We start from the raw sequence: 26964 nt of genomic DNA, 5'->3' as shown, positions 1-26964 counted from the left end.
TTTGGCTAGTACCATTGTTAGGATGCCTGCTGGCCATAGATTTCTTCTCTTACCAATTTTCTACACTTCCTAGCTTCTAATTGATATTTACTGCTATCCACTTCTCCTTTTTTTACCTTTGTTTATATATTTTATAGCTGATTTCACTTCCCCTTTATACCAGACTGGCTTTTTAACCAGCATAGCTTTCTTTCTGAAATGCGGGATTGTGGCTTTTGAGGTATTTAGTAAAATGTTCGTAAACAGTTCAATTTTTCTGTTTAAATTCTTTTTCTGTGATGATTTGGCTCATAATTGTTTTCAACCCTGTGAACTGGGCTTTTTAAAGCAGCAAGTACACATGCTACTGGTTTGAATGTTACTCTGTTTGAAGAATGCAACTCTGGATCAACAATTCTGTGAAACCTTTTTCCAGTCAAAAGTGGTAATTTGGTGTGCTGCTCATGCCAGCTTTAAGTCCTCTTTGGCTCTACTACACAGATGCAATGGCAAGATAGTGGCTGAACTGCTCATTGCTGTTGTTTGTTGTGATTGGACTGGGTAGTGCATGAAGGGTAGGCACTCTGTATAGATGTCCCAGGATTCAGGACTTTGAAGTAGAGCTGGTTAGGCATTTTTCAGAATGGTTTTTCGTAAAAAATTGCCAGTTTGTCAAAATTTAAACTTTTTGTGGGAAGATACCAGATTCAGCTAGATGTTTGTCAAGTAAGGTTTCTTAAGTCCAGAATGGAAGTTGTGGAGGGAAGAAACAGGAGGGAAACTCCCTGCTCCTGAATAGCTAATAGCCCAGTGTTATGACACTCACCTGGGGGTGAGGGTGGGGGTGATAAACCCAGGTTCCAGTCCTTCCTCAGAATCAGGTGGAACAGTGACTTGAACCTTACTCTCCCACATCCCAGGAGAGCGCCCGTTACAACTCCAAGAGGAGACATTGGGTATATCTATACTGTGGAAAAAAGCCCCCCAGCAGCAAGTATCAGAGCCTGGATCAAATGAGTTAGGTTCATGCTATGAGGCTAAAAATAATGGTATATTCTTCCCCACTTGAGCTGGAGCCTGGGCTATGAGATCCTCCCCCTCATCAGGTTTCAGAGCCCAGGCTCCAGCCAAAGCAGGAACTATGCTGGTATTTTTAGCACTGTAGCACAAGCCCAAATCAGTTGACTTGGGCTCTGAAACTCACTGCTGGGGGGGAGGAGGGGTTGTTATGCAGTGTAGGCATAATACCCATTGAGCCCCACCCCCAAACATGTCCTAACCACCAGCTTATTGGCTGCTCTGTGGTGGTGGGTCTCTCCTCCCCCCAATAAAAAAACATCGAGAGGTATCAGTTTTGTCCTGATGTGAAACAGGAAAAATGTCTGAACTCTCAAAATATTCAGAGGATGGGAAAATCATTTCCCACCCGGCTCTACTTTGAAGCTGAGATTTCTGTTGGATTTCTGGCTCCATGCAGTTAGACACCTAAACACTCCTTTTTGCAGCTGCCATTCCCTCCCATCCAACATGTTTTATGTTGTGCCCATTTCTTTTGGGGGTGTAACGCTTTTCTGTGGATTTTTTTCCTTAGGAGGAGTTTGATGGTGCTTGGGTAGTACAGTGATATACACCTTAGAAATACAGTAGATAGATGTGGTCCTTGGTTAATGGGCATGTGATTTGTGAAATGTTATTTGGGCATTGCAGACCTACCATAATTTTCCATTAAAAATATAAGTGACTATAGAATTTACAATACATTGTCTGTTGATTTTGTTGATAAGGTTAAAATTCCCAGCTTCCTGCAAAGATCTGCATGATGATTGGTTTGCTGTTGAAAAAAATTATATATTTGGGTAATCTATCCACATGCAGTAGTGTATTGACTATAAAGGTTTTATGCTACTCAGAAGAGTGACTGTAAAATTGCATCATGGAATTTCATGATGGCATGTCATTGTTTTCATATCTAATGTTCTCAGTTCACAAGGAAAAAAGACTGACAACCTTACAAACTCAACCTGGAAATTAAGAGCAAGCCTTAATTTCTCCTTTTCATACGTCCTCATGACTTTAAAAAAAAAATAAACCTGCAGACTAAATTATTATCTCATAGATATCTGTGCAACTTCATTGCCTTAACTAGTTTTGCATAGGTGTAACTAATTGGGAAAGTAAAGTAAAGAATTCTATTGATTTATAAGAAGAAATAAAATCCAGCTAACATTTTCTTAGCTGCGTTGAGTCTGCAGAGCTGACAAAAGCAACAAAAAGAAAAAAAAATCAATACAGTCACATTTTTATCACTGTAGTAAGCATATGTGACTGAATACTCACAGGGACAAGATCTGTTGAGCATTTTTACAGCATCATTTTTTCAGAATATAACTACACTTTAAGTGGTGAAAATGATTCTGATGTGACAGAGAAAATGGATATGAAGAGCTTTTATCAAAAATATAAACCCTACAGGTTTTATGTTACTATGATCCAAATATAAGGCAAATACTTTTACTACTAAGCTAGAGTCTCCTTGACTAATATAAAAGGGAATTCATAGGTGTTAAATTATTCAGCAGAAGAAACACAAATTGTACTATGAATAAAGTAGGAACAGATTGTAAATTACAAAGAAAAAATAATCAAACATTTTATCCAAAGGCAGCAGAGTGCAAAGTGGATTCCATAGAGAATTTCAGAAACCTCTTTTTAGAAAAATGTAATGTAAAACAAATTGAATGATGTATATTGAATTTGATTTTTTTAAACCAATTTTAAGTGTTTTCATTAGATGCTGAGTGTTTTGGATGATGAACATGATTGTGTTGAAAATGTAGTGATCTGTTTGTCTCTGAGGGCAGAAAATTAAGAATTTTTAATAAAAATACAATTCTGACAGGGTTGAAATCTAAAGAAGACACTTAAGCGAAGACAGTTGTAGCCCAGTGGATAAATATATATGTAAATTTATAGGTATTAAATTGCCCACTTAGAACTTCCCATATTGTTCACTGAATCCTATGCAAATATTATAAATACATAAGATAAAATAATGAAAATGTTGAAGATGGATTTCAGACCAGGTTTCTTAGTTCACAACAAATACCCGTGTAGGCAGAAGGCACTAGAAATTAGACATTATTTTTTGTTTCCAACAACAGATAAGATCTAGAGGAAGAGTTTTCTCAAGTATTTAGTAGATCTGGCTGAGAACCTGACTTTCTTTTCCTCAAAAATTTGAAAAACATTTAATCAATCAGGAAGAAGTGCCAACACTTGAATTTTTTTTATGGAAATGAAATTCCTCAATATTTTGTTTTGGAAACTAAAACAATCCCAGAAGCCCCAGGAGATCAGGTTCTGTGTCAGCCCACCTGATTGTATACAGCCAGGGAAGAGGCTGGGGGGTGACCTCTCAGGAAACCTGCCTAAGTTCTATCAGAAATTTTGCCAAAATTAACACATCCTTTCAGAACATTTAAAATTTTGACAAATCAGCATTTTCTGACCAAAAAACCCTTTTCTGTCAGAACATTTCCAACCAGCTCTAGCATTTAGTAACACATTTCTTCATAAAAACTGGTGAAAAGTGACATAGGCAGCATGCACAATATCATTTCTTTACTGAATTAAGCACACATTGGCTATTGGACTTAGTTTCAGTAATACATTTTTTAAAAGTTAATTTTAATGTGATGATAAAGCAAATGATCTCTGTTTATATTTCAAACCATAGTGTTGCATTTTAACCTGCACCATTATTTTTGCATTGATAAAAGAAATAAACAAAGGCAGGATTCTTCTTGTTTGATCTCTGTTGGAAATCCAGCATAGAGAATCATCTTGAAAGAAACCTGCTTCCGAGGTGGATGAATGTATTTTCTTGTATGTGCCATAGGGCAAATGGAAACTAATAATTTATTTGTCCTAGAGCAATATATACTTGCTCTATAGCTGAAATGCAAAATTAAAGGAGTTAAGTTAGCCAGAGTGACAGGTTGGAAAGATGATTTTAAGATGTTGTTGGATTTGTGCAATATTTCACCACAGTTGCTTAGCTGTAACAGCATTTATTAGAAAAGCTCTATTGGAGATTGAGACATCTGCTGCCATTGCTTCATTCTTTTCAACTGTGCTGAACTGAGGGCTCAGCAGCTTTGACAGTTTCAGGAATGTGAGTTGTAGGGAGGGAAGCAGTTGTTAAAGAACATTTATCTCTGCAGACATTTTGAGACTATTTAGAGCAAGTGCTCGTATTTTCCTGCAAAAATTTAAAAAAGTCTCTAGGTGATCACTTGCACAAGTCTGGAATCTAGCCCAGTCTTTATATTAATTTGCTTTTGCTGTAGTGCACTGTAAGTCAACTTTCTATTATCTACAATGATGTGGTTCTACGAGTTGAGTAATATAAGTGCTTTATCTTGTGGCAATAAAGGTTACCTTGTTCATTGATAGTTTTGGATTTACTTTGGTATTGCTAAATCCGGATTAAAGGGGAACTTTGCCTGTGTGCTCAACACTCTGAAAGTTGCAAAGGTAGAAAGCATTTGAGCAGGAGTAAACTGAAATACATTTGACATGTTTATATAGGAAAACCGCTATGCACTAAAAGTGAAGGCCAAGATTTTCAAAAGTGACTAGTAATTTGGGGTACCTGTTTTTTGGGTGTACAACTTCGGACAGATTTTTGGTGCTTCCTGAAAATCAGCCCCCAAAAAGTGTCTCAGGTTTGAGACTCCAAAAATGAGTCACAAAAAATTACTAAACACACTTGAAAATCTGGCCCTAAGTAACAGAGGGTATATCCAAAATATTCTCTATGATAGCAAATATTTTCCAACCTTCATTATACCTGATACAGAATAATCTAGTATACAGTTTCAACCTTGTACAAGCCACGATTTGTGGCACTGCAGCCAGTGCCGTAAAACAACAACAAAAAATCTAGTTTTTAGCACAATTTGAAGTGGGGAAGGTGAAATAGAGAAGACTCCAAGAAGGAACTGAGTCCTAAAAATGGAGATTGTGGGACATAGAATGAAGACGCTGTTAATTAAGGGGATGAGACCAGGCAGGATAGGTATTTGTTCCTGAAGATTGGGAGACAAATAGGTGTAATCTAGAAGCATTTTAATGCCTTAGAAAATGTAATGACCTTTCTCTCGTTCTCTCTCTTTCTGTCCTGTACTTATGTTTTTCTTCAGTTCTCCTACTCAAGATCCAGTAACTTTCCTTCCCTAGTGTTTTCTGACCCCGGACTTGATTCTTTTGGAAGCAGCATTTGTTTTTTGTGATTGACGAGTATTGCTCTTTTTGGCATGAAGTATCTTCACCGCTTTTTTTTTTCCTGGACCTCAGCAACTGCTTAGTGCATTTTTTCCTCGTCTACTCTAGCTTTCAATCTTGCCTTCTTCCTCTTTTCTCCCTATATATCTAAATTGTGTGCTCAAAATAAACTGAGACCTATGAGCATGGAAAATAAATTCTCGTTTTCCATAGAGACCCCCAAAATGTCGATATTCAAATCTCGAGAGGGGAAAAAAATGCATTTTTTGAGAAAAGATCAATAGATCAGGGGGGAAAAAGACTAGAGTGTGGTCAGTGTGTCATCACTCAGAATTTAATAGGACACATTAATTTTTGATAGAGTATTTCATTATTTATGAATGTATTGATGCATTGTTCACTTATTTGAATGTGTTTCATACACAAAGTGGTTCAGTACTTGCCCTGTTCTGATGAAAATAATTCTTTCAATGTTAAAATTTAACCAGTGTTCTACATGCATCAGTGTTAGTGCATTTGAATTTGAATATTATGTGAAAGAGTCCAGCGGAGGGCAACAAAAATGATTAGGGGTCTGGAGCACATGACTTATGAGGAGAGGCTGAGGGAACTGGGATTGTTTAGTCTCCAGAAGAGAAGAATGAGGGGGGATTTGATAGCAGCCTTCAACTACCTGAAGGGGGGTTCCAAAGAGGATGGAGCTCGGCTGTTCTCAGTGGTGGCAGATGACAGAACAAGGAGCAATGATCTCAAGTTGCAGTGGGGGAGGTCCAGGTTGGATATCAGGAAAAACTATTTCACTAGGAGGGTGGTGAAACACTGGAATGTGTTACCTAGGGAGGTGGTGGAGTCTCCTTCCTTGGAGGTTTTTAAGGCCTGGCTTGACAAAGCCCTGGCTGGGATGATTTAGCTGGGAATTGGTCCTGCTTTGAGCAGGGGGTTGGACTAGATGACCTCTTGAGGTCCCTTCCAACTCTGATATTCTATGATTCTATGATTCTATGTGTTGCTGGGAATTATAAAATATGAAACATCTGAAGTAAAGGAGTTTTAGACAGGTTTAAAGTTCACATGCAGTCCCATGCATGTAATTTTCTGAATAACATAATCATTCAAAATATGTAAGGCTATTCCTTAAAAAGCATACATGTTAGTGATTTGCGTTTTTCCTGGTTTTTAGAATTCTCAGCAAATAAAAATCCATATTAAAATCCCTCATTATAACAAGAGCTTTGTTTTATAACTCTCTCAGTGGGAAAGTACTGTCTTTCACCTCATTGGGCATTATGATTATCTTAACTAAAGCTTTGTTTAAAAGATTAGTACTAAACCAATCATGTTACGTAAAACGTATGTGGTATTTAAGAAAGAATAGCCTCCTATTAAAAGTCTTCATTTCCCATTGTTCATAGTGAACCATGTGTATTTGGTAAGTTGTTTTGCTCTTTTGTAATATGGAGAGAGATGTGCCAACAATAATGGCTAATTTTGAGAATATCATTGTGGTGTTGTGGCGATTTGCAGGATTGTTACTTTGAATGTAATTGAAATTCTGTGCTTGTGGTTTCTGCTGAAGCCATATTTCACCCACTGTACAAGAGCATTAAGAGTTACAGAATTCTTTCTATTTTAGGCCTTACTCCACAAAGCTTATGAGATGCAGTCAGAGGTTCCATTTGTATTGAAAAGATCTGCTTTTCTTATCTGTGTTGCCACTTAAGTTTTCAGCTGCTTTTGTTTCTGCTTCATGACACTTCTTTTTTTCAAGAAGTCTCCTAGACATTGTTTTCAGAACATTTGACATGACTACAGTAAATGGATCTTACCTGGCTGATAACCATGATCAAGATAAGAAAGCTTCATTCAGTTTTGTTTCCTTTACACATATCAAGAAGAGTTTTTTGCTTTGTTTCTATGTGTGAAAGATTCAGCACCAATGACTTGCAGCTTCAGTTTGTTTGCTGTAGAAATACCTGTTGGAAAAATGTAACCAAGGAAACATAAACACTCAAATACCATGGTGATGGGAATAAGAGAGAACCTAGAGAAATTGTTTTGACAACTTTCTTTATTGATGTAGCATTTTTTAATAATTCATGAGTACACAGTACTACAAAAAGAGTTAGTTACTTTCCACCACTGTCCATTTTATATTTTCTCCTATTTTTGTTTGCGTTTTATTTAAGGCAAACTCAAATGTTAATGAAAGAAAGCTGATCATCAGTTAATAGTGAGATGCTGTATGCAACACAATATCTAGTTATAAAAAAGTTTATGCTGCTTTTATTTAAATCTTAACCCTTCCTAACTAGTCAGACTGTGATCACTCTTTTTCTCACATCTGTATATGTTCAGCACTCATTCTTGAGCTAAGGGTGTGTATGCCAGTATGAAGAAAAAACATCACGCTGTTCAAATTGACTCTCTTGAAAGTACAGTTACTTCCTGGTTAGCAGAAAATATCCCCATCCTTTTTTAATCTGTCAAATTAGTTCTGTAACAAAAAGCTTGATCCTTTTCCCTGGACTTCCCTTAGTGCAGAGTCTAGTTAACTAAAAAATGTCATTACCAATTCAGTCTCTTCTTGTGCATCATAATGAACCATATCACATACACCTTATTTCTGGTTGATTGTTTGAAACATTTAAAGATACCATCAGTTTAAAAAAATGCATTTGTTTGAACACTTTTCACCTATAATTGCTACAGCTATCACATAAGATTAACAAAAAGATTAGGAGATAAGAATTTTTGTCTGTTTTTTATCCAGTTTATTTACTTTGTGTATTTAATAGCAGTTATTCTATAGACACTTTCATTATCTCACTATAGCCAGTTTCTATGTAAAACATTTTCTATCATAGGAAGATATAGCTGTGAAAACAAAACAAAACAAAAAAAGTCAAGCTGGTTAAATACCTGAAACTATTTTTAACTCTGTTTGAAATTGACTAGGTATCAAGTTAACAGTGTCCTTTTTAAGTTGAAGTGTTACGATTATTGAGCAATGATTACATAATAAATTAATGATGTTGGACATAATGGAGATTGGTGAATAGTTCAATAGTTGTATGAAATGATTTTTTTCTTCAAGTACAATATCTAAGTGCAAATGCTTTGACTTTATAATGAGGCAATGTGGCCATTTCTGTCAGTAAACTTTTTATCCATTAAAATAAAATTCAGATTCCCCTCTTCAAAATCATTCATTTTCAATCATTTCTGTCAAATTTAAATTAGCTGGTTGCGTAGCAAAATGACTGCTTTTGGGTTTTATAAAAATGCCTTCCCCGCAACCCACATATACATTGCAAGGCACAAAGTTCTGTATTTTTTAATCCCTGCCAAAAATGCTGTCTCTGTTACTTTTTCACGCTTGAGATCACTCCTGGTTTTGCTTTAAAAACTAAGTGCAGCACTATGACTTTCAGACTGCTGTAGTTCTGAACAATAAAAAAATTCTAACACAGTTCAGAGGATTGTGATGCAAATACAATTTCACCATCAAGACTGGTGCAGGGAGAATAAATGTAACGTGTATAGCAAAGGCATCTTATCTTTTAACATTTTTTTATTCACTAAGTAAAAATCACTTAACATTTACAGTTACTAATCATTAAAAATAAACTGTTAAATTCCTGTTTCATGTTTTGTGCAGATAAACACAAGGATTGCTCTGGTGTAACGTTACATCTGACCCATCAAAGGCAAGTACTTTGAATACATTTCATGGAATTCATCCAAATGTAATCCAGGGGTCCCCTGTTGCCATAGAAGCTGATGTGAGTTTGGTCACTTACTCCAGTGGGAACAGGTCCAAAATTCTTTTGCACAGCCTGAAATGAACACACATGAACACAAGCTTTGAATAACATTATAGCTTTACAATAAAATGCACAATTTATTTCCTGTTAGTCAAATGCTCTCACACTAGGTAACTTTCTTATATTATGCTACACATACATCATAACACCATTGGACGATGTTAGTTTGGGAGCCTAGTATGGTATTAGAAATTTGGGGTGGGGAAGAAACTAAAGAGGAATATACATGTTAATGTTATTTTAGTGTTTGCCCTATTTCTTCTCAAGCTTGTGAAAAATGCTTTCAAATTTACTTCATCTTTAAAAAAAAAAAAAAAAAAAAAAGTTGGGGGAGAAAGGTATGACATCTTATTTGACATCACAAAGACTTGGTGGCATAATACATATGACTAGAATATTGGTATAGAAGGGTACAGCTTGCTCAGGAAAGACAGGCAGGGGATAAAGGGAGAAGATGTTGCCTTATATATCAAAAATATATACACTTGGACTGAGATTGAGATGGAAATAGGAAAAAGACATGTTGAAAGTCTCTGGGTAAGGCTAAAAGGGGTAAAAAACAAGGGTGATGTCATGGTAGGGGTCAACTACAGACCATCTAACCAGGAAAAAGAGGTGGATGAGGCTTTTTGTAAACAACAAACAAAATCATGCAAAGCACAGGAGTTGGTAGCGGTGGGGACTTCAATTACCCAGACATCTGTTGGGAAAATAACACAGCAGGGCAAGATTATCCAACAAGTTCTTAGAAAGTATTGGAGACTTTTTTTTATTTCAGAATGTGGCGAAAGCCACTAAGGGGAGAAGCTGTTCTACATTTGATTTTAACAAATAGGGAGGAACTGGTTGAGAATTTGAAAGTAGAAGACAGCTTGGGTGAAAGTGATCATGAAATGATAGAGTTCATGATTCTAAGGAATGGTAGGAGGGAACACAACACAATAAAGATAATGGATTTCAAAAAGGCAGACGTTAGCAAGCTCAGCGAGAAGATCCCATGAGAAGCAAGTCTAAAGGAAAAAACAGTCCAAAAGAACTGGCAATTTTTCAATGAGACATTGTGAAGGGCACAAGAGCAAACTGTCCCACTGCGTAGGAAAGATAGGAAGTATGGCAAGAGACCATACTGGCTTAACCAGGAGATCTTATATTATCTGAAACTCAAAAAAGAGTCCAACAAAAAATGTTTTAAGTCAAATTACAAAGGATTAATATAAACAAACAACACAAGCATATAGGGGAAAAAATTAGAAAGGCCAAGACACAAAATGAGATTAAACTAGCTAGAGACATAAAGGGTAACAAGAAAACATTCTACAAGTACATTAGAAGCAAGAGGAAAACCAAGGACAGATTAGATCTTTTATTCGGGGGGGGGGGGGGAGGAGAGAACAATAACTGAAAACATGGAAATGGTAGAAGTGCTAAATGACTTTTTTGTTTGTTTTCACCAAAAAGTTTAGTAGCAATTGAATATATAACTTAATGAATGCCAGTGAAAATGAGGTAGGATCAGAGACTAAAATAGGGAAAGAACAAGCTAAAAATTCCTTAAACAAGTTAGATGTCTTCAAGTCACCAGTGCCTGAGGAAATATATCCTAAATACTCAAGGAGCTGACTGAAGAGATATCTGAGCCATCAGTAATTATCTTTGGAAAGTCACAGAAGACAGGAGAGATTCCAGAGGACTGCAAAAGGGCAAATATTGTACCCATCTATAAAAAGGGAAATAAGGATAATCAGGGGAATTACAGACTAATCCACTTAACTTCAGTACCTGGAAAGATAATGGAGCAAATAATTAAGCAATCAATTTGCAGACACCTAGAAGATAAGAAGGTGATAAGTAACAGTCAGCATGGATTTGTGAAGAACAAATCATATCAAACCAAACTGATAGGTTTCTTTGACAGGGTAACAAGCCTTGTGGATGGGGGGAAGTGGTAGATCTTGACTTTATTAAGGCTTTTGATACGGTCTTGCATGACCTTCTCATAAACAAACTAGGGAAATACTAAAGTGGCTGCATAACTGGTTGGAAAACCATTCCCAGAGAGTAGTTATCAGTGGTTCACAGTCATGCTGGAAGGGTATTATGAGTGGGGTCCAGCAGAGATCAATTCTGGGTCCTATTATGTTCAATATCTTCATCAGTGATACAGATAATTAATATAGAGAGTACAATTATAAAGTTTGAGGATGATACCAATCTGGGAGGTTTGCAAGTGCTTTGGAGGGTAGGATTAAAATTCAAAATGATCTGGACAGACTGGAGAAATGGTCTGCAGTAAATAGGATGAAATTCAATAAGGACAAATGCAAATACTCCATTTCGGAAGGAACAATCAGTTGCACACATACAAAATGGGAAATGACTGCCTAGGAAGCAGTGCTGCGGAAAGGGATCTGGGGGTCATAGTGGATCACAAGCTAAATATGAGTCAACGGTGTAACACTTTTGCGCAAAAAACAAACAAAAAAAGCAAACATCATTCTAGGATGCATTAGCAGGAGTGTAGTAAACAAGACACAAGAAGTAATTCTTCCACTGTACTCCACGCTGATTAGGTCTCTGCTGGAGTATTGTGTCCAGTTCTGGGCGCTACATTTTAGGAAAGATATGGACAAATTTGAGAAAGTCCAGAGAAGAGCAACAAAAATTATTAAAGGTTTAGAAAACATGACCTATGACTGAAGATTGAAAAAATTGGGTTTCTTTAGTCTGGAGAAGAGAAGTCTGAGAGGGGGGCATAACACTTTTCAAGTACATAAAGGATTGTTACAAGGAGGACGGGAAAAATTGTTCTCTTTAATCTGAGAGGATAGGACAAGAAGCAATAGGCTTAAATTGCAGCAAGGGTGGTTTAGGTTGGACGTTAGAAAAAACTTTAACTATCAGGGTCATTAAGCACTGGAATAAACTGCCTAGGGAGGTTGTGGAATCTCTGTCATTGGAGATTTTTAAAAGCAAGTTCGATAAACACCTGTCCGGGATAGTCTAGATCGGGGTGGGCAAACTTTTTGGCCCAAGGGCCACATCTGGATATGGAAATTGTATGGCTCACGAAATTGGGGGTTGGGGTGCGGGACGGGGTGAGGACTCTGGGGTGGGGCCAGAAAAGAGGAGGTCAGGGTGTGGGAGAGGGCTCCGGACTGGGGCAGGGGGTGCGGGCTCTGGGGTAGGGCGAGGGATGAGGGGTTGGGGGTGCAGAAGAGTGCTCTGGGCTGGGATCAAGGGGCTCAGAGGGCAGGAGGGGGATCAGGGCTAGGGCAAGAAGTTGGGGCACAGGAGAGGGGGTCAGGGATGCAGGCTCTGGCCGGTGCTTACCTCAAGCAGCTCCCAGAAGCAGCAGCATGTCCCTCCCCCCGCCCCCATCTCCTAAGCAGAGGCGTGGCCAGAGGGTTCTGTGCACTGCCCCATCCACAGGCGCCACCCCTGCAGCTCCCATTGGCTACAGCTCCCTGCCAATGGGAGCTGCAGGGGCGGCGTGCGGAGGGGGGACATGCCGCTGCTTCCAGGAGCTGTGCTGAGCGGGGCAGCCCCTGACCCTGCTCCCCAGTGGAAGCTCGAGGGCCAGATTAAAACATCTGAAGGGCCGGATGTGACCCCCGGGCCGTAGTTTGCCCACCCCGGTCTAGATAATACTTAATCCTGCCTTCAGTACAAGGGACTGAACTAGAAGACCTCTTGCGGTTCCTTCCAGTCCTATGATTTTATGAATCTCCACCTTGAAAATTGATTTTTAATAGTAATACAACATTTTAGGTTTAGTATCTATGGGGACTTTTAATTGTTATGGATCGTATAGCCTGCAGAGGACTATTTTACCAATTAATTGGCTTATGGAGCTTTGAGGTAAATGTCGTTATTTTTCTGCAGGCAACCTTTGATTGCTGGCATGTATCTTATGATGTCTGTGAATACTGTTATACCACCAGGGGAAAAAGGTGAGCGAGAACCGTATAAAGCAATCTGTGTAATTTTTATCTTCTGGTGTTCATCTGTCTAATATGGAAAATAATTTCACGGAGACTCTCTGAATTGCAAAATCATAGGTGAAAGTTTATTGCTAACTAAAATAAATACTAAAAAATACCTACTCTCTTCAATTTAGATTGCTGTTCCATCAGACTAGGTTCAAAGAGCCTAACAGTATGCTATAGAAGAATAATCATCAATGTAACATAATCTGAAAGTTGTTTTGGATTTTGTTTTTTAAAATTACACAATCAGTAGGCAACTATTAAAGTGGGGGGGGGTTGTTTTGGTTTGGGTTTTTTTGGCCTAGTTCTTCCACTTAAAGAAACAAACATTTCACTTGCCAATAAAAAGTGCACTTCTTGGGCCAAAAATAGGTGACTATTTTTTCTTTAAAAATGTAATACATGCAGGAACATTTGCTAATGTCTAAGATTGCAATATTTCACTCTTTATCCCGTTTCTGACTTCATCTGCAACCTACTGAAACATCTGAAGTTGCTGGGATCTCTCTCTTAATCTGCTAAAGCGGGGTTGGCAACCTTCGACATGCAGCCCATCAGGGTAATCTGCTGGTGGGCCACAAAACATTTTGTTTACGTTGGACATCCGCAGGCACAGCCCCCCTCAGCTCCCAGTTGCCGGGACAAGCTGGCTGCCGCTTCCCGCAGCTCCCATTGGCCAGGAACAGCGAATTTTTACTTAATAAACAAAATGTCTTGTGGCCCGCCCGCAGATTACCCTGATGGGCCGCATGCCAAAGGTTGCCAACCCCTACGCTACAGATTTCCTTATTTACTAAGAAGTTTATCAAAAATTGGAATTTCTTTCCTTGCAGGAATTTTTGATATTTCAAAATGCTGTTTTTCTCCCAAATTGGGACGAAAAGTTGAAATATTGAAACTTGTTAATGAAACAAAAACTTCCAAAACATTTTGGTCCAGAAATGGGAAAATGTTTCATTGCGGTATTTTCAATCAAAAAATTTTGATATTCCCAAATCAAAATGTTAAATGTCTGTTTATTAAACACACCTAACGTGTTTCATTTTGAGCCAGTTCAACATTACCTTGCAGTTCCCTGTGGCAGTATGTTGCCTCACAGGAGTTGTAGCTTGGATGCCTGATTGCCCCCATTGTCTCCTAACCACAACTCCTCTGGGGCAATGCACCACCATATGGAATGCAGTCTAATGTTTAACTATCACTGAATAAACATTTTAGGTCAGTTCAGCAAACTTTAATATTTTTACTTGCGTCTGTCTGAACCAAAGCTAAATATTTTGATGTGTTTTCAGACAGAAAATAAAATTTTAAAAAATCTGCAAAATTGAAACTTTCTCACAGAAAATTTTCATTGTGCAGAAATTGAATTTTCTGTCAAAAAAATCATTTAGATGAAAATTTCTCAATTTCCCAGCTCCATTAATAACTTTGGATCTTTTGGTGTTCACCCACTAACAGTTCTTTATAGGCTGTTTTACTCTAACCTGCCCAGCTATTTTGACATGGTAAAAAGAAGAGATGGTTGGTTACAGGAGGCCCCTGTAGAAGAGCTGTCTGCTGTGCAACATGTCCCTTGTGCAAGCTGGTGCCTTACTTTCTCCCCAGACTCTGGCTCCCAGTCTTTCCCAAAGGAAACCCTTATCCACAAAGGCATAGGATTGTGTGAGAGACTCCAGCAGACAGGACCTTAGACACAGCCCCATTAGTGTCCATGCCTAAATCTGACTCTCTGAAACTGCCTTGTGATTATATGTGGTTTTTATACATTAAATACCTTTAAAATGAAACCTCTGTTATCATCTCTCTTTTACTATGCTTAATTTGCCTATCTAAGTTTCCCTGATGTGGTTATCTTTTTTGTCTCTTATCTTTGTTTTTTTCTGTAGTGTTCAACCTGATAATATATAAGCAAATTTATTGTTCTAAATTATTGAAGAGCTATTTGCTGTAGCTTCTAGGTTTCAGCCCAGAAGTAGATGCATCTCAGTAATGCTTGAAGTGGTCCATTACCACTTGAAGTATAATTTGTATGTCAGTTTCTTTGTGAAATATTTGGGGATCATTTTGGGCTAAAATTCCTATAGAAATGTAAGAGATTATTGTCCACTGCCTTTTAAACCTGAATCTACATTGCAGATTTTTATACACTGCTTCCAAATGTATATGTTTCCGTGAAGTACTGTAAAAATCACTTTCCTTGGATGAATAAGTAGCCTTTTTAAAATGTTTTATTGCTGTTTATGTTTTAACAGTGGTTGATGCAGATATTGCCTGCCATTATCAAAAGTATCCAATGCACCTCTTTGCCTATAGAGTTCATACACACCGATTAGGTAAGAGTTCATTGCCGCTGTAATATCAAGTATTTGCCTCTTTTTTCTAATTAATATAACTAAAATGCTATCCAACTTTAACTTACAATCTGAGTTAAAGATAGATCCGAAAATCTTATTATCGCATTATTTAAACTTGAACAGAAAATTTACTTAATTGTTTAAAATATTTTTCTTCAATAAATCAGTCTATTAATTTAAGTAATACATCTTTAATAGAAAAATAGCAAATACAAAATATGTTGAATTTTCTAAAGTATTATATATGACATTCATGCAGTGGTAAATGTTTATTGTAGGTAAGGTGGTAAGTGGATACAGAGTGAGAAATGGTCAGTGGACCTTGATTGGTAGACAGAGTCCGCAACTACCACAGGTTTGTTTAGTTTTTTCTTGTTTCTAATTATGTTTATTTAAAACTAAGCAGCAAAGTCTAAATCTGTTTTATGTATTTCTGCTTTAGCTTTGCACGATATATTCTTGTTTTTAAAATGTATAGTATTGTGTTCAGACTATAACATATAATTAACGTTTTTCATCAACTGGAGTTGGAGAGCCACAAAATTATACTGTGACAGTCATATTTACATCATATTTCATTGGTATGTGATTTTGTGCCATCACTACCAAACACTGCTGTGCTTTGCTGCAATATTATGATGCAGACATCACAATGTAATAGCAAGTTGTGTTTTTATGACACACGATTGCCTTTGGCTATTCTGACACTTGTGCCATTTTTCTTTCCTCATCCCAGGCAGCTGACAGGAAAGGAAATAGAAACAATAGAAGAAAATTTCTCCTTTATCTCTTTATTTCTCCACTCAGTTACTTAGAAGGTGGGGATCCTAGTTGCTCTCTTTCCTTTCCTATCTCCCTTCTTCACAAAGGAGAACAGCTCCTGTACTGGCAGTCTGCATTCTCAGCACTGCCTTGCATATATCTAGTAATACAGAGAGCAGTCTTGTGAGCAAGATTCATAATTCATTATTTTATATCCTTGACATATTTTTACCTTTTAAAAACATAGTGAAGTTGTCCCAGAGAGTAAAACAAACAAAACCAGCAGTTGTTTATTCACGAGCGAGCTAGTATACAGGGTGTTCAGCAGGTTTTTTGCTAACTGATGTCACCAGCATGATTTGTGCTAAGACACATGTAGTGAGAGCCACTGAGAGAGAGGTGTGGCTCTTAAAGTAGTTTTAGTTTTGTTGGGGTTTTATGTTCTGTTCATTTCTTTCACTGAGTCTGCTTAGTTATCATAGAATTATGTTACTTGTTCTGTGGATCACCTTTAAAGCATTTTAATTTCAGATTCATATTATTTTTGTGTGCATATATTTTAATATAGAGAATGAAATTATTTATATTAGAAAATGATTCACAAATAAAATAAGAATACAGAGGAAGTCACCTATTGAGAGTGTTCACTAATTCTAATACACCATTTTCCTTGGATTCTTTTTCAGGCCTTCTATCCTGTGGAACACCCTGTAGACATTAGCTTTGGTGATACTTTAGCAGCTAGGTGTGTTTTCACTGGTGAAGGTAGAACGACGGAGACACACATAGGGTATGTTTTTTATACCTGCTTTTTTCAAAAAAACTCTCTTACCATTGTACTGGTTATGTAGAACATGCATTCATGTTTTCGATCCCCTCAAAGGTATCCTAGCAAACGTCTTCATTCTGTTGAAATTGTTTGGCTTGCTCCCCAGACTGTTAGGAATATAAACATGGTCAGGAAAAGGCCATTCTGGCCTACATAATTGCCTGTACTTTGGCTAATAATCCCCCTTCTAACCACATTGCTCAAATTAACCCATTCAGCCAAATACCTGATTTAGAAGTATATCTAAAAGGACTATTTCACGGGAGTATTTTTTCAAAAACTCCAAGTTACAAGTATTGTCTGTCATTTGATGGCATTGATGGCTCAAGATAATTTAAGGCCAACATAGCACATGTTTAACTACACCTTACAGATTTTCTTATATTTTCTTCCAGGAGTAATTATTACCTAAGTTTATTATTTTGGGTTACATTTTGAAATCTTGAGTACCAAAAAGGAAAAATAGTATTGTTGAATAAAAGAGTTTTTCTTTCATATATAAGCTGACAGACAACAATAAAACTCATTTTCTTCTGAATGATTTATTATTTATTACTTTTCAATGGTGCTATTCAGCAGGAGATAATGCCAGGGCTCTAAATTGTCCATTTTACTAGGTATATATTTTTATTTTTAAAATAGACACATTAGCCTCTCACTTGAGGATCCATTTTTTAAAACGTTAATTCTTGCTTCACCCTGTGAGATAGAATAGGAAAAGAGATATGTAGAGGTTGAGTCTTCCACTTCTGGAGTTAGATACTGCAGCTGTTTAAGGGGCTAATCCTGCAATGTGCTGAGCACCCTCAAGTCCCTTGACTTCAGCACAGATTTTGGTGTTCAACACTTGGTAGTCATATTTCTTTAGTTAAAGTATTTGTGTGGGTAACAGCAACTGAAGGAGAAATGAGAGGGAATATGTTTGAAAACTGTTTTTTATAAAGCTCACAAAATTAATATAAATATATCCAAATGTAAGATACAAACTGAAATGTTGTTTAAAAAAAGAAATGTAAAACTTCCACAATGGATAAACTATACCCCACTATAGAATAATCTTAAAACTATATTGAACAATAGTATAGTTTTTAATGGTAGCAAGAGGATATCTTGTCTAGAGAAGATTTTTTTTGTATGTGCTAATATCCTTTCAACGATTAAGAGTAATATGTATCTCATGCTAATTTGTGCTAATTCCTTTAGTTTGGGCATTGGAATTACCTCTCTCTCAGTATATATCTGTCCAACCAGTTATTATAGCCATACTGTAGAAATTTACAAATCCATTATTACCGCATATGAAAATTTAAACCAGTAAATCGAAACGTTATTCAGTTTAAGAGAATGTTTGAATAGTTCTTGCACATAAAAGCTAGAAATAAATATTGGGAACAGATGTGCCCTGACACTAATGCTAAATGTTTAATATAAAAAAAAACTTAAAAATTCATTATGTGGTTTGTACTGGACATCCACTAAACTGGAGCAAAAAACATGCACATTAAGCAGTTACACAGAAGGCAGAAACATTTTGTGGAAGTGTACAAAGATACAGTGGTAAGAAGAAATTACCACCAAGTATTAAAAATCCTAGATTACAATCACACAATTAAATCCACAATTAACATTGCTGAGTATTACACTGGATATCTGGGAAGTTACTACTAACACAATTAAACAACTATAAAGAATGCATGGATTACATATCTTACTTAAAAACAAATGAAAACGTTGTGAAACTGAAAATAGTCCCCTTGACTATTTTAATAACAAGTCTTTGAGCCACACATATTATTTCCTGGAAAATGGATAAGGAGCAGTATCTTTATTTCTATTGTTCCTCTACTGAGCTTTAAAAATAATTTAACAAGGAATATGTATCAAAAATAATTGCAGTTCATATTTGTCAGTAAATACCAATGGTTGATTTAGCTATATAATGTTTATAGATTCTTTTAAGGCCAAAAGAGACCATTATGATCATCTAATGTGACCTACTGCATAACACAAGCCATAGAACTTCACGCAGCAATTCCTGCATCAAGCCCACAACTTCTGTGTGAGGTACCGCTGAGCAGTCCTTGTTAAAAATCTTGGAAAACAAGGCCCTGATTCTGCAATTGCCCTGTCCCCAAGCACAGTGAATTGTCTAGTCAAGGCCTAAAAGGTTCATCTTGTTTTGTTTAATTGTGTTTCTTTTCAATTCACTGTGCATTGTGTTTCTTTGTGCAAAGGATAATAATTCTAAATTTGCATTGATTCCTAAAAGAAACAATTTTATCTTGGTTTAATCAAATTTTGTCCTATCCACACTGGACTGTATTTGTCAGATAACCCGAATGCCGATTGAGCTAGCTTATTTACTGTTTCTCCTCTGGCTTCAGTAGCTTTTACCATTAAATAATTTTTCCTCTGTCATACAAAAGCCTATGTTAAAAGAATTTTACAGTTGCACAGTCAAATACTCAAGTGTTAGGAAGTGCAAATAATATGTGATCAAGTAATTAAAGACTGTATCATAATTGTTATGTACCAGGGTGCCAAAATAAAGTTGCCTGGCCAATTTCCTGACTTTTGAGGCTTGACTTTGTCATCTTAACATTCTTGTGCTAACTACTTATGCTAAACTGTCTGTTCAATCTTGCATTTAGCTGTGACACTCTTAATACGTTTTCCCAGACCTGAAGAAGAGCTCTGTGTAATTAAGAAGTTTGTCTCTTTCACCAACAGAAGTTAGTCCAATAAAAGATATTACTTCACCCATCTTGTCTCTCTACACTGTTCATGGCTGTGCACGATATTCCATTTGGCATCTAACAAATTTCTTGTTCGTTATAAACTCTGATTTATTATGCAGTTTCTCTGCTAATACAAGCTAGTATCTTCTTTGATTTTTTTTAACTGCTGCTGTGCAACAGAATGATGGTTTTAATGATTTTTCTACAATAACCTCTAAACTCTCTTTCCTAATCAATGTGCTGGATTATTGTCCTGTTTATCACACATTTTTTCAGTTCGGTTCCTTCCTCCTGTATTATTTACTTAATATCTGAGTAAATAAAACTGAATTTGTCATCTTTTGGCCCACTTAAATTATTAATCTAATCCCATAGAATCTAGTGGCTTTTTCCCCTTTAAATGTTGTACCACCCATTCCTCTGCAAAGTGCAAATTTCTTGGTCTTGTTTTTTAATGTTTATGGTGAAATATATAAAGAAAAGATCTTCTGGTCTGGAGATGACCTAATATGAAAGCATGGAAAATATTCTTTACCTTGCACCTTAATTTGTAATCTTATTCTATGATGCACCCCGCTTGGACGTATAAATAATCTGTATATAAAGGTAACTACTATTATGTAGACTTCTATTACATGTGGCAGAGAAACTTATATTTTATCAAAGAAACAAGTTTTCCTATTCCTTTTCTAGTGACTCCTTACTCAATATTTATTCAAATGTAGACACAAAAGTGCCTGCCCATAGCTCAAGGAACTTTTTAAAGAATTTGAAATACACACAACCAGAGGAATAAGACATACCCCCATCATATTAACTCCTGCACATCATCTTCCTTTATGAATTTAAACCTCTCCAGTTTCCTCAGGACATCCCTCAATCTGCCCCTTCCCCAACTGCCTGTGAAAATAGATGGGTCTTGTTGCACGTGCCAAAGATCTGTCCATGCGGGGTCTGACAGACCAGATTCAAGGTTAATTTTGGGCCCCTGATTATGAAATTGACTCCACATGGTGACAGGGCAATTGCGGAACCATTACCTTAATTTCCAAGGCTTATTGGGGTTAGGTACAGGATACCTCTTCAAAAATAGAGCCTCCCGCCATGCACATGGGGAAGTCTCCTTGCCCCTTCAGAAATGCAAGCACCATATGTCAATTCCACAGTCCAGTTTCCTGGGTCTGGTGTTGCCTGCAGGAAGATCTCTCTGCCCCTTGGGACTGATACCATTGGTGCTGCCAATGCCAGGGAGGACTCTCCCACTCTCGGAGTGCTACCTGTCATCCTCAGCCCATATTTATTCATAGCCAAATCCACGTGTTCATACCAGGGAAGGGAGCCCAGCTTCTAAAGCATTATGATCCCAGTATCAACCTATACCAGTATTCTGACAGCTGGTACCAGCCTCTGTGGCCTCCAGTGGCATATGTGGGCTCCAGGAGAACCTCAGTTTGCCATGGGTTTGGCCTCTCCAATGTATTCTAGGTGTAGGTTGACATCTCCTCACCTGAAGGAGCCCCAATCATCTCTGCATGCCCAGGATGAGGGGCACGGCAGCAGCAGCCAGTCTGGACAACACCGCCTTGTCCTTTCCAGCTGAAGTCCTGGTGCCGGAGTAGGCATTGGCTGCACTGTAAGATCATAACATCTTCTATAACTAATGGCAACTTTAGAGAACACAGAAGCAAATTCCAGGCTTTGGTGTCAGAGGGGCAGCTGGACATTTAAAATTGACCTTCAGACGGCTTTAGGTGCCACAGATGCAGCCTCCTGGGCAATGGCTGCTGCATTCGTTATGGCTCTCATCCTGGGGAATTCCAAGGGAGCTACACACTGCAATCAGGGACCTTTGAAGGTTGCTCCTTGTTTTACAACAAGATGGATGAGGCCATGAGGTCACTTAAAGACTCTAGGGCCACACTCAGGTTCTTGGCGGTCTACACCCCAGCCACTAAGAGCATTTTACACCAGGAAGTTCAGTCCCTCTTATTCTCAGTGCCATAGAAGAGGTCATCTTGCAGCAAAGGAGAAAAGGATTTTGCTCAAGATATTTCCTCATCCCCCCCACAAAAGTGAGGTCTTTGAGCTATCCTGGGGCCTGAACACCTACATCAAAAGGCTCAGGTTCTGGATGGTATCCATGGCATCCAGCATCCTGTCCCCAGATCAGAAGGATTGATATGCTGCCCTCAACCTTCAGGATTCAAATGTCCACAGCACAATTCATTGAGCCCACAAGTGCTTCCTGGGGTTTGCATTAGGAGACAATCGCTACTAGTGCCAAGTTTTGCCATCTCTCAACATCACCCACATTATTTACAAGATGTCTGGCAGTGGTGGATGCCTAATTCAGAAAGATAGGTGTCCAGGTGTTTCCCTAATTTGACAACTGGCCAGTCAGAGGTCACTCAGAGCCCCAGGTGCAGTCCAGTGTGAAGATATTTGAGATGCTGTCACATCTGGGCCTGCTGGTGAACATAAAGAAATTGACCTTTAAGCCCATATGACCAATAGTGTTCATAGGGACTGTGATGGATGCTACCAAGGCCTTGGCCTGCCTGATTTGGGACCTTGCAGAACTTGTGCTTTGATCTACAGTCCAACCCTCAAACTCAGATAAGAGACTGCGTCATGCTGATGGTCCTCAAGCCAGCTTGCATCTTCGACACACCATATGCAAGGCTCCACTTTAGTCAGCTGCAGGCATAGATACTGTTAACTTGCTGCAGACAGCATTTGGATTTGCTCGTATACATCTAACCATCAGTCCTTCACTCTCTGGACTGGTGGAAATATTCCCCACGACTCCTGCAGTGGAGTCCCATTTTCTCCAGATCCTCCATCCAGGATCATACTTAAAGTTGCTTCCATGATTGGATGGGAGGCACATATGGCAACCTTTTGGCCCAGGGCCAGTGGTCAGTGATGGAGAGGTCCTCAGGCACAAGCATACTGGAACTATGGGCTATGCACAATGCCTGAAGAGTATTCCTACTGGACATTCAGGGCTATTCCATTTAGATGATGTCGGACAACATGGCTGCAGTATTTTACCTCAGCAAGCAAGGAGGGACCAGATCATAATGACCCTGCCAGGAAGCAGTGCAACTATGGAAGTTTATCATGAGGCATGACATCAGTTTGTTAGCAGTCGACTTGACAGGACTAGACAACATAATGGCAAACAATCTGAGCAAACGTTTCATGAGGAATCATGACTGCTCAGTTCATTGAGAGGGTCTCTTCTTGGTTTTTGTAAATGGGGGACCTCACACAAAGACCTGTTTGCCACAGATATTGCTTAAGTGGGGGAAGGGGCTCAGTGTCCTAGTTAGATGCATTCCTCCTCCCCTGGATAAAGGCACTCTTCTACCCTTTCTTCCCTCCCTTCCCTCCCCCCCAGTTCTGCTGCTCCCAAAGGTGTTGCAGAAGATCCAGCATGAGAGGGCTACAGTGATCTTCCTGGCCCCAGCATGCCAAGACAGACCTGGTATTCAGAGCTGCGCAACTTCTCCATAGTGCCCCAGGCCTCTCTTCTGGTGACCCTGAATCTTCTGACTCGGAATGAGGGCAGGTTTCTGCTCCCAATTCTCCACTCCCTCCCCCTGACTGTGTGGACACTCACTGGTTGATGCTATCAGAGAGCTCGTGCTCCAGCGCAGTGCAGGAGATACTGATAAATAGCAGGAAGGAATCAACCAGGAACTTGTTGGCACAGATCCTAGCAAGCATTAATTCCAGGCCACCCACTAGGAATGCTGTGTGGAGAATCCAAACCTCGGTGCTCTGGATGTCTGGGGTGTATCAAGCCCCTGGCATCTGAATGGAGTCCAGGCACTGCCCAAAACTTCAGATCTCTAGGCACACACTCAGGGCACAGACCTCCTATCTGGCACCCCCGTCTAAGTGTAGGAACTTGCTATCTAGCTGCCTAGCCATTCTGGGCAAACCGCTGACCCTTTAGACTCCCCAAAACTTAAACAAACCCCTCTCCCATGATTCCACACCAGAGGCATGAAACTTCTGGTTTACAATTTGTCTCTCGAGGACACACAATAGTCAGACAGCCCAGTCTAACATATTAGTGCACTGCTATATTTAATCACTGAAAGTACAGATTACAGATCTCCCAAAACAATGAAACATCCTAACCACAATGTCCCTCACTAATTCACCTTTTCCTTGGGAGTTCTTGGGGCATCATCTGTGTTCCATTGGACAGGTAGACAGGTAGCATCTTCCACCCCCTTTCTACCATCCTGCTACAGCAGCCTCCCTCATCATGCTCTGGTGCAAAATGGCTCTCTTCCCCAGTTCCCCACTGAGATCCCTTTATAAGATTATGGCTGGGGTGAACTGCTTCTTTTGTTCTTTACCAGGTAACTGTCCATTACTTTCAAACCCCCTCTTAAAACAAGAGGAAGAAGGGTTTTCTCCCAGCAAAAGCAAATTTTGTCCCAGTGTGTTTTACTTTGAATATGTTGTTTGCAGTGTTGTTGTAGTTGTTTTGGTCCCAGGATATATGAGAGACAAGGTGGATGAGGTAATATATTTCATTGGACCAACAGAAGTTGGTAAAAATTTCCCTGGACCAAGCAGGTGTCTAGCATATACTGGAGTAACTCTATCATTTGAAACAGTAGTATTCTCCCTAAGCTCTTTGCAGGTGCATCTCACAGCCATATTGGCCATACATCCACTGATTGACCACTTCTCTGTCTTTTCACACCCAATGGCAAAGAGGTTCCTGGATGGCATCTCTAGAATCTTTCCGCCACCTAAGTGCCCTGTCTCAGTGTGGGACCTCAATCTGGGTCCTCTCATGGAGGCCTAATTTATGCCATTGGCAACATATCCATTTCTCTCTCTCTCTCTCTCTCTCTGTGGGTGTGTGTAAGTTGCCTTTCTCCTGGTAGTTACATTGGCCTGGCTGCTAGGAGAGATACAGGCTTTGATGGCAGTAACACCATACGCTATCATACATAAGGGCAATGATATCCACCCTAGATTCCTGCCTAAGGTGGTATTCAAATTCCACATCAATAAAACCGTTAATAAGGCTGTATTCTTACCGAAACCTCATGCGGAAAGGGTGGAGCAGTAGTTACATACACTGGATGTGAGAAGGGCCCTGCTATTCTACTTGGATAGGACTAGGTACTTTCAGAAATCCACCAGGATTTTGTTGCTTATGGAGAGAGGGTTGGGGGCAGGCAATGTCCACCCAGAGAGTATCTAGCTGGATAGCCCAGTGCATTGGTTTATGCTTTTGCCTGGCAGCAGCACCTCCCACTAGCAGAGTACTAACTAATGCGTTCCACCAGAGCACAGACTGCATTAGTGGCTTCCCATAAGGGACATTTGCAGGTCAGCAACTTGGTCAGCTGCTCACACATTGACAAAGCCAATTGGGACTGCGGGAAGCGGCACAGGCCGAGGGATGTGCTGGCCGTCGCTTCCCGCCACCCCCATTGGCCTGGAGCGGTGAACCGCGGCCAGTGGGAGCTGCGATCAGCCGAACCTGTGGACGCGGCAGGTAAACAAACTGGCCCGGCCCACCAGGGTGCCTACCGTGACCGTCCGCGTGCCAAAGGTTGCCGATCCCTGCACTAGTGCAAGCAACCAAGGTCAATCCTGGGTTTGGCAAGACCGTGCTTCAGTCCCTGTTGGTGTGAACTCCTTGTACCTCCATCTAGGAAGAACGACTGTTTGGGAGTCACCAGCTGTGAATATGATACAGATTATCACTGGAAGAAGAAAAAGAGCTTCCCTGTACAGTAATGGATGTTCTTCAAGATGTGTAATCCATGCACCACACTCACTCCACGACTGATCTCCACTATTTCAGAGTCCACAAGCTATGAGCTCGCCAAGTGGTGAAGGACCTGAAGGGGTGACTCCACCCTTTATACCCTCACTGAGTGCACAAGGGAGCATGCACCACTCCCAGGCACTGCTAACTAGAAAGTGCTCTGAATATGTGCACTCGACATGCAATCACCAGCTGTGGAGTATGTATAAGGACTGCACAACTTGAAGAACATTGAAAAAAAGGTTACTGTACAGGTAAAATAATCTTCTTTTTCAGAGCAAATATTGATGTCAAGATGTAGGCCCATATGACACACACTAGCCTAATTTTAAAGTGACAGATATAGTGTAGACAGTGTAGCAGTCTCCACATCCAAAATAAAGATCATAGTTTTCTGGAGAAGAGCAGTCTTGCCCATAGCTCTGTCTGTGAATCCACTTGCAGTTTAAGATATAATATTTTGGGATGAAAAGAGAAGGACAGTTTTAAACCGTTGGACCACCAAATAATTTTATTTAAAAAATTACTAAAAATACTTGGTCCAGAAATGGCAGGCGAGCTCTTACTAATTGTTTGTCTTGCTGCCAACTCAGGGGTATGGCTCCCACTATTTAGTCACCTTTGAGGATGCCATGATCAAGACCAAGTGAAATCATCACAATTATTAACAATTGCTGTTTCCTTAGAAAGGGAAAAAAAACATTAAACAAAGTACCACAAATGATATAATACAAGAGATAAATTGGTGACTTCCAATACAATCTCTTCTGTATATCTCTCTGCGAAAAGCTTTAACAGAGATTACACCATTGGGAGTGTACTACCTCTGGGGGTGCTTTTCTCCTGGTAAATTAAGACCAAAGCATATTCTTTCTCCAAAGTGTATTTAATTCAATTTTAATATCTTATTAGATACCTAAAACTGTTTGTGTAATGGCAAGTGGATCCTGTTGCTTATTAATAAATAACCAGACAGTTTATATTTGGGGAAAGTAAGCAGCCTTAACTAAATCCTATGAAATTGAAGAAAATATTAAAATTAGTTACCTAGAATAAGCCATTTAAGGATCTGTTCTAAGACAGGCAAATTATGAATATTAGGAATCTTCAGTCCAGCTATGTCCCACTGTTTCTCTGTTTACCAATTTTTAGCCCCCATTTCCTCTCCAGAGTATAGTCTAATCACTTGTTGATTAACAGGAGAAAAGTCTTTTTTTACTCTGAAACAACATTTTAATACTCCAGCAAAATCATTACAAAACCAGGGACGCTGGAACGGGGGTCGGGGCCATGGCCCTCCCACTTTTTGAAAGTGGATGGGCCTGCCGGTCCACTTTTTGCCACAGGCCCCACCTCTGCCCCTCCTCTTCTTCATGAGGCCCTGCCCCCCCAGC

At 39.1% G+C, this 26964-nt stretch overlaps 1 protein-coding gene across 7 annotated transcripts in view; it reads left to right on the top strand.

Moving 5' to 3' along the window:
- PAM (peptidylglycine alpha-amidating monooxygenase) overlaps positions 1-26964 on the top strand; it is a 233852-nt gene that overhangs the window by 146294 nt on the left and 60594 nt on the right. For all 7 annotated transcript variants that reach the window (XM_054032538.1, XM_054032536.1, XM_054032535.1 and 4 more), the window contains exons 8-12: positions 8924-8972; positions 12972-13039; positions 15328-15408; positions 15708-15784; positions 16878-16981. In XM_054032538.1, the coding sequence (XP_053888513.1) occupies positions 8924-8972; positions 12972-13039; positions 15328-15408; positions 15708-15784; positions 16878-16981 (379 nt within the window). The remainder of the gene's footprint in view (positions 1-8923; positions 8973-12971; positions 13040-15327; positions 15409-15707; positions 15785-16877; positions 16982-26964) is intronic.

The sequence above is a fragment of the Malaclemys terrapin genome, chromosome 6 (assembly GCF_027887155.1).
Source record: "Malaclemys terrapin pileata isolate rMalTer1 chromosome 6, rMalTer1.hap1, whole genome shotgun sequence".
NCBI lineage: Eukaryota > Metazoa > Chordata > Testudines > Emydidae > Malaclemys > Malaclemys terrapin.
The sequence above is the reverse complement of the archived record's forward strand: the minus strand, read 5'-3'. Positions and strand labels throughout refer to the sequence as shown.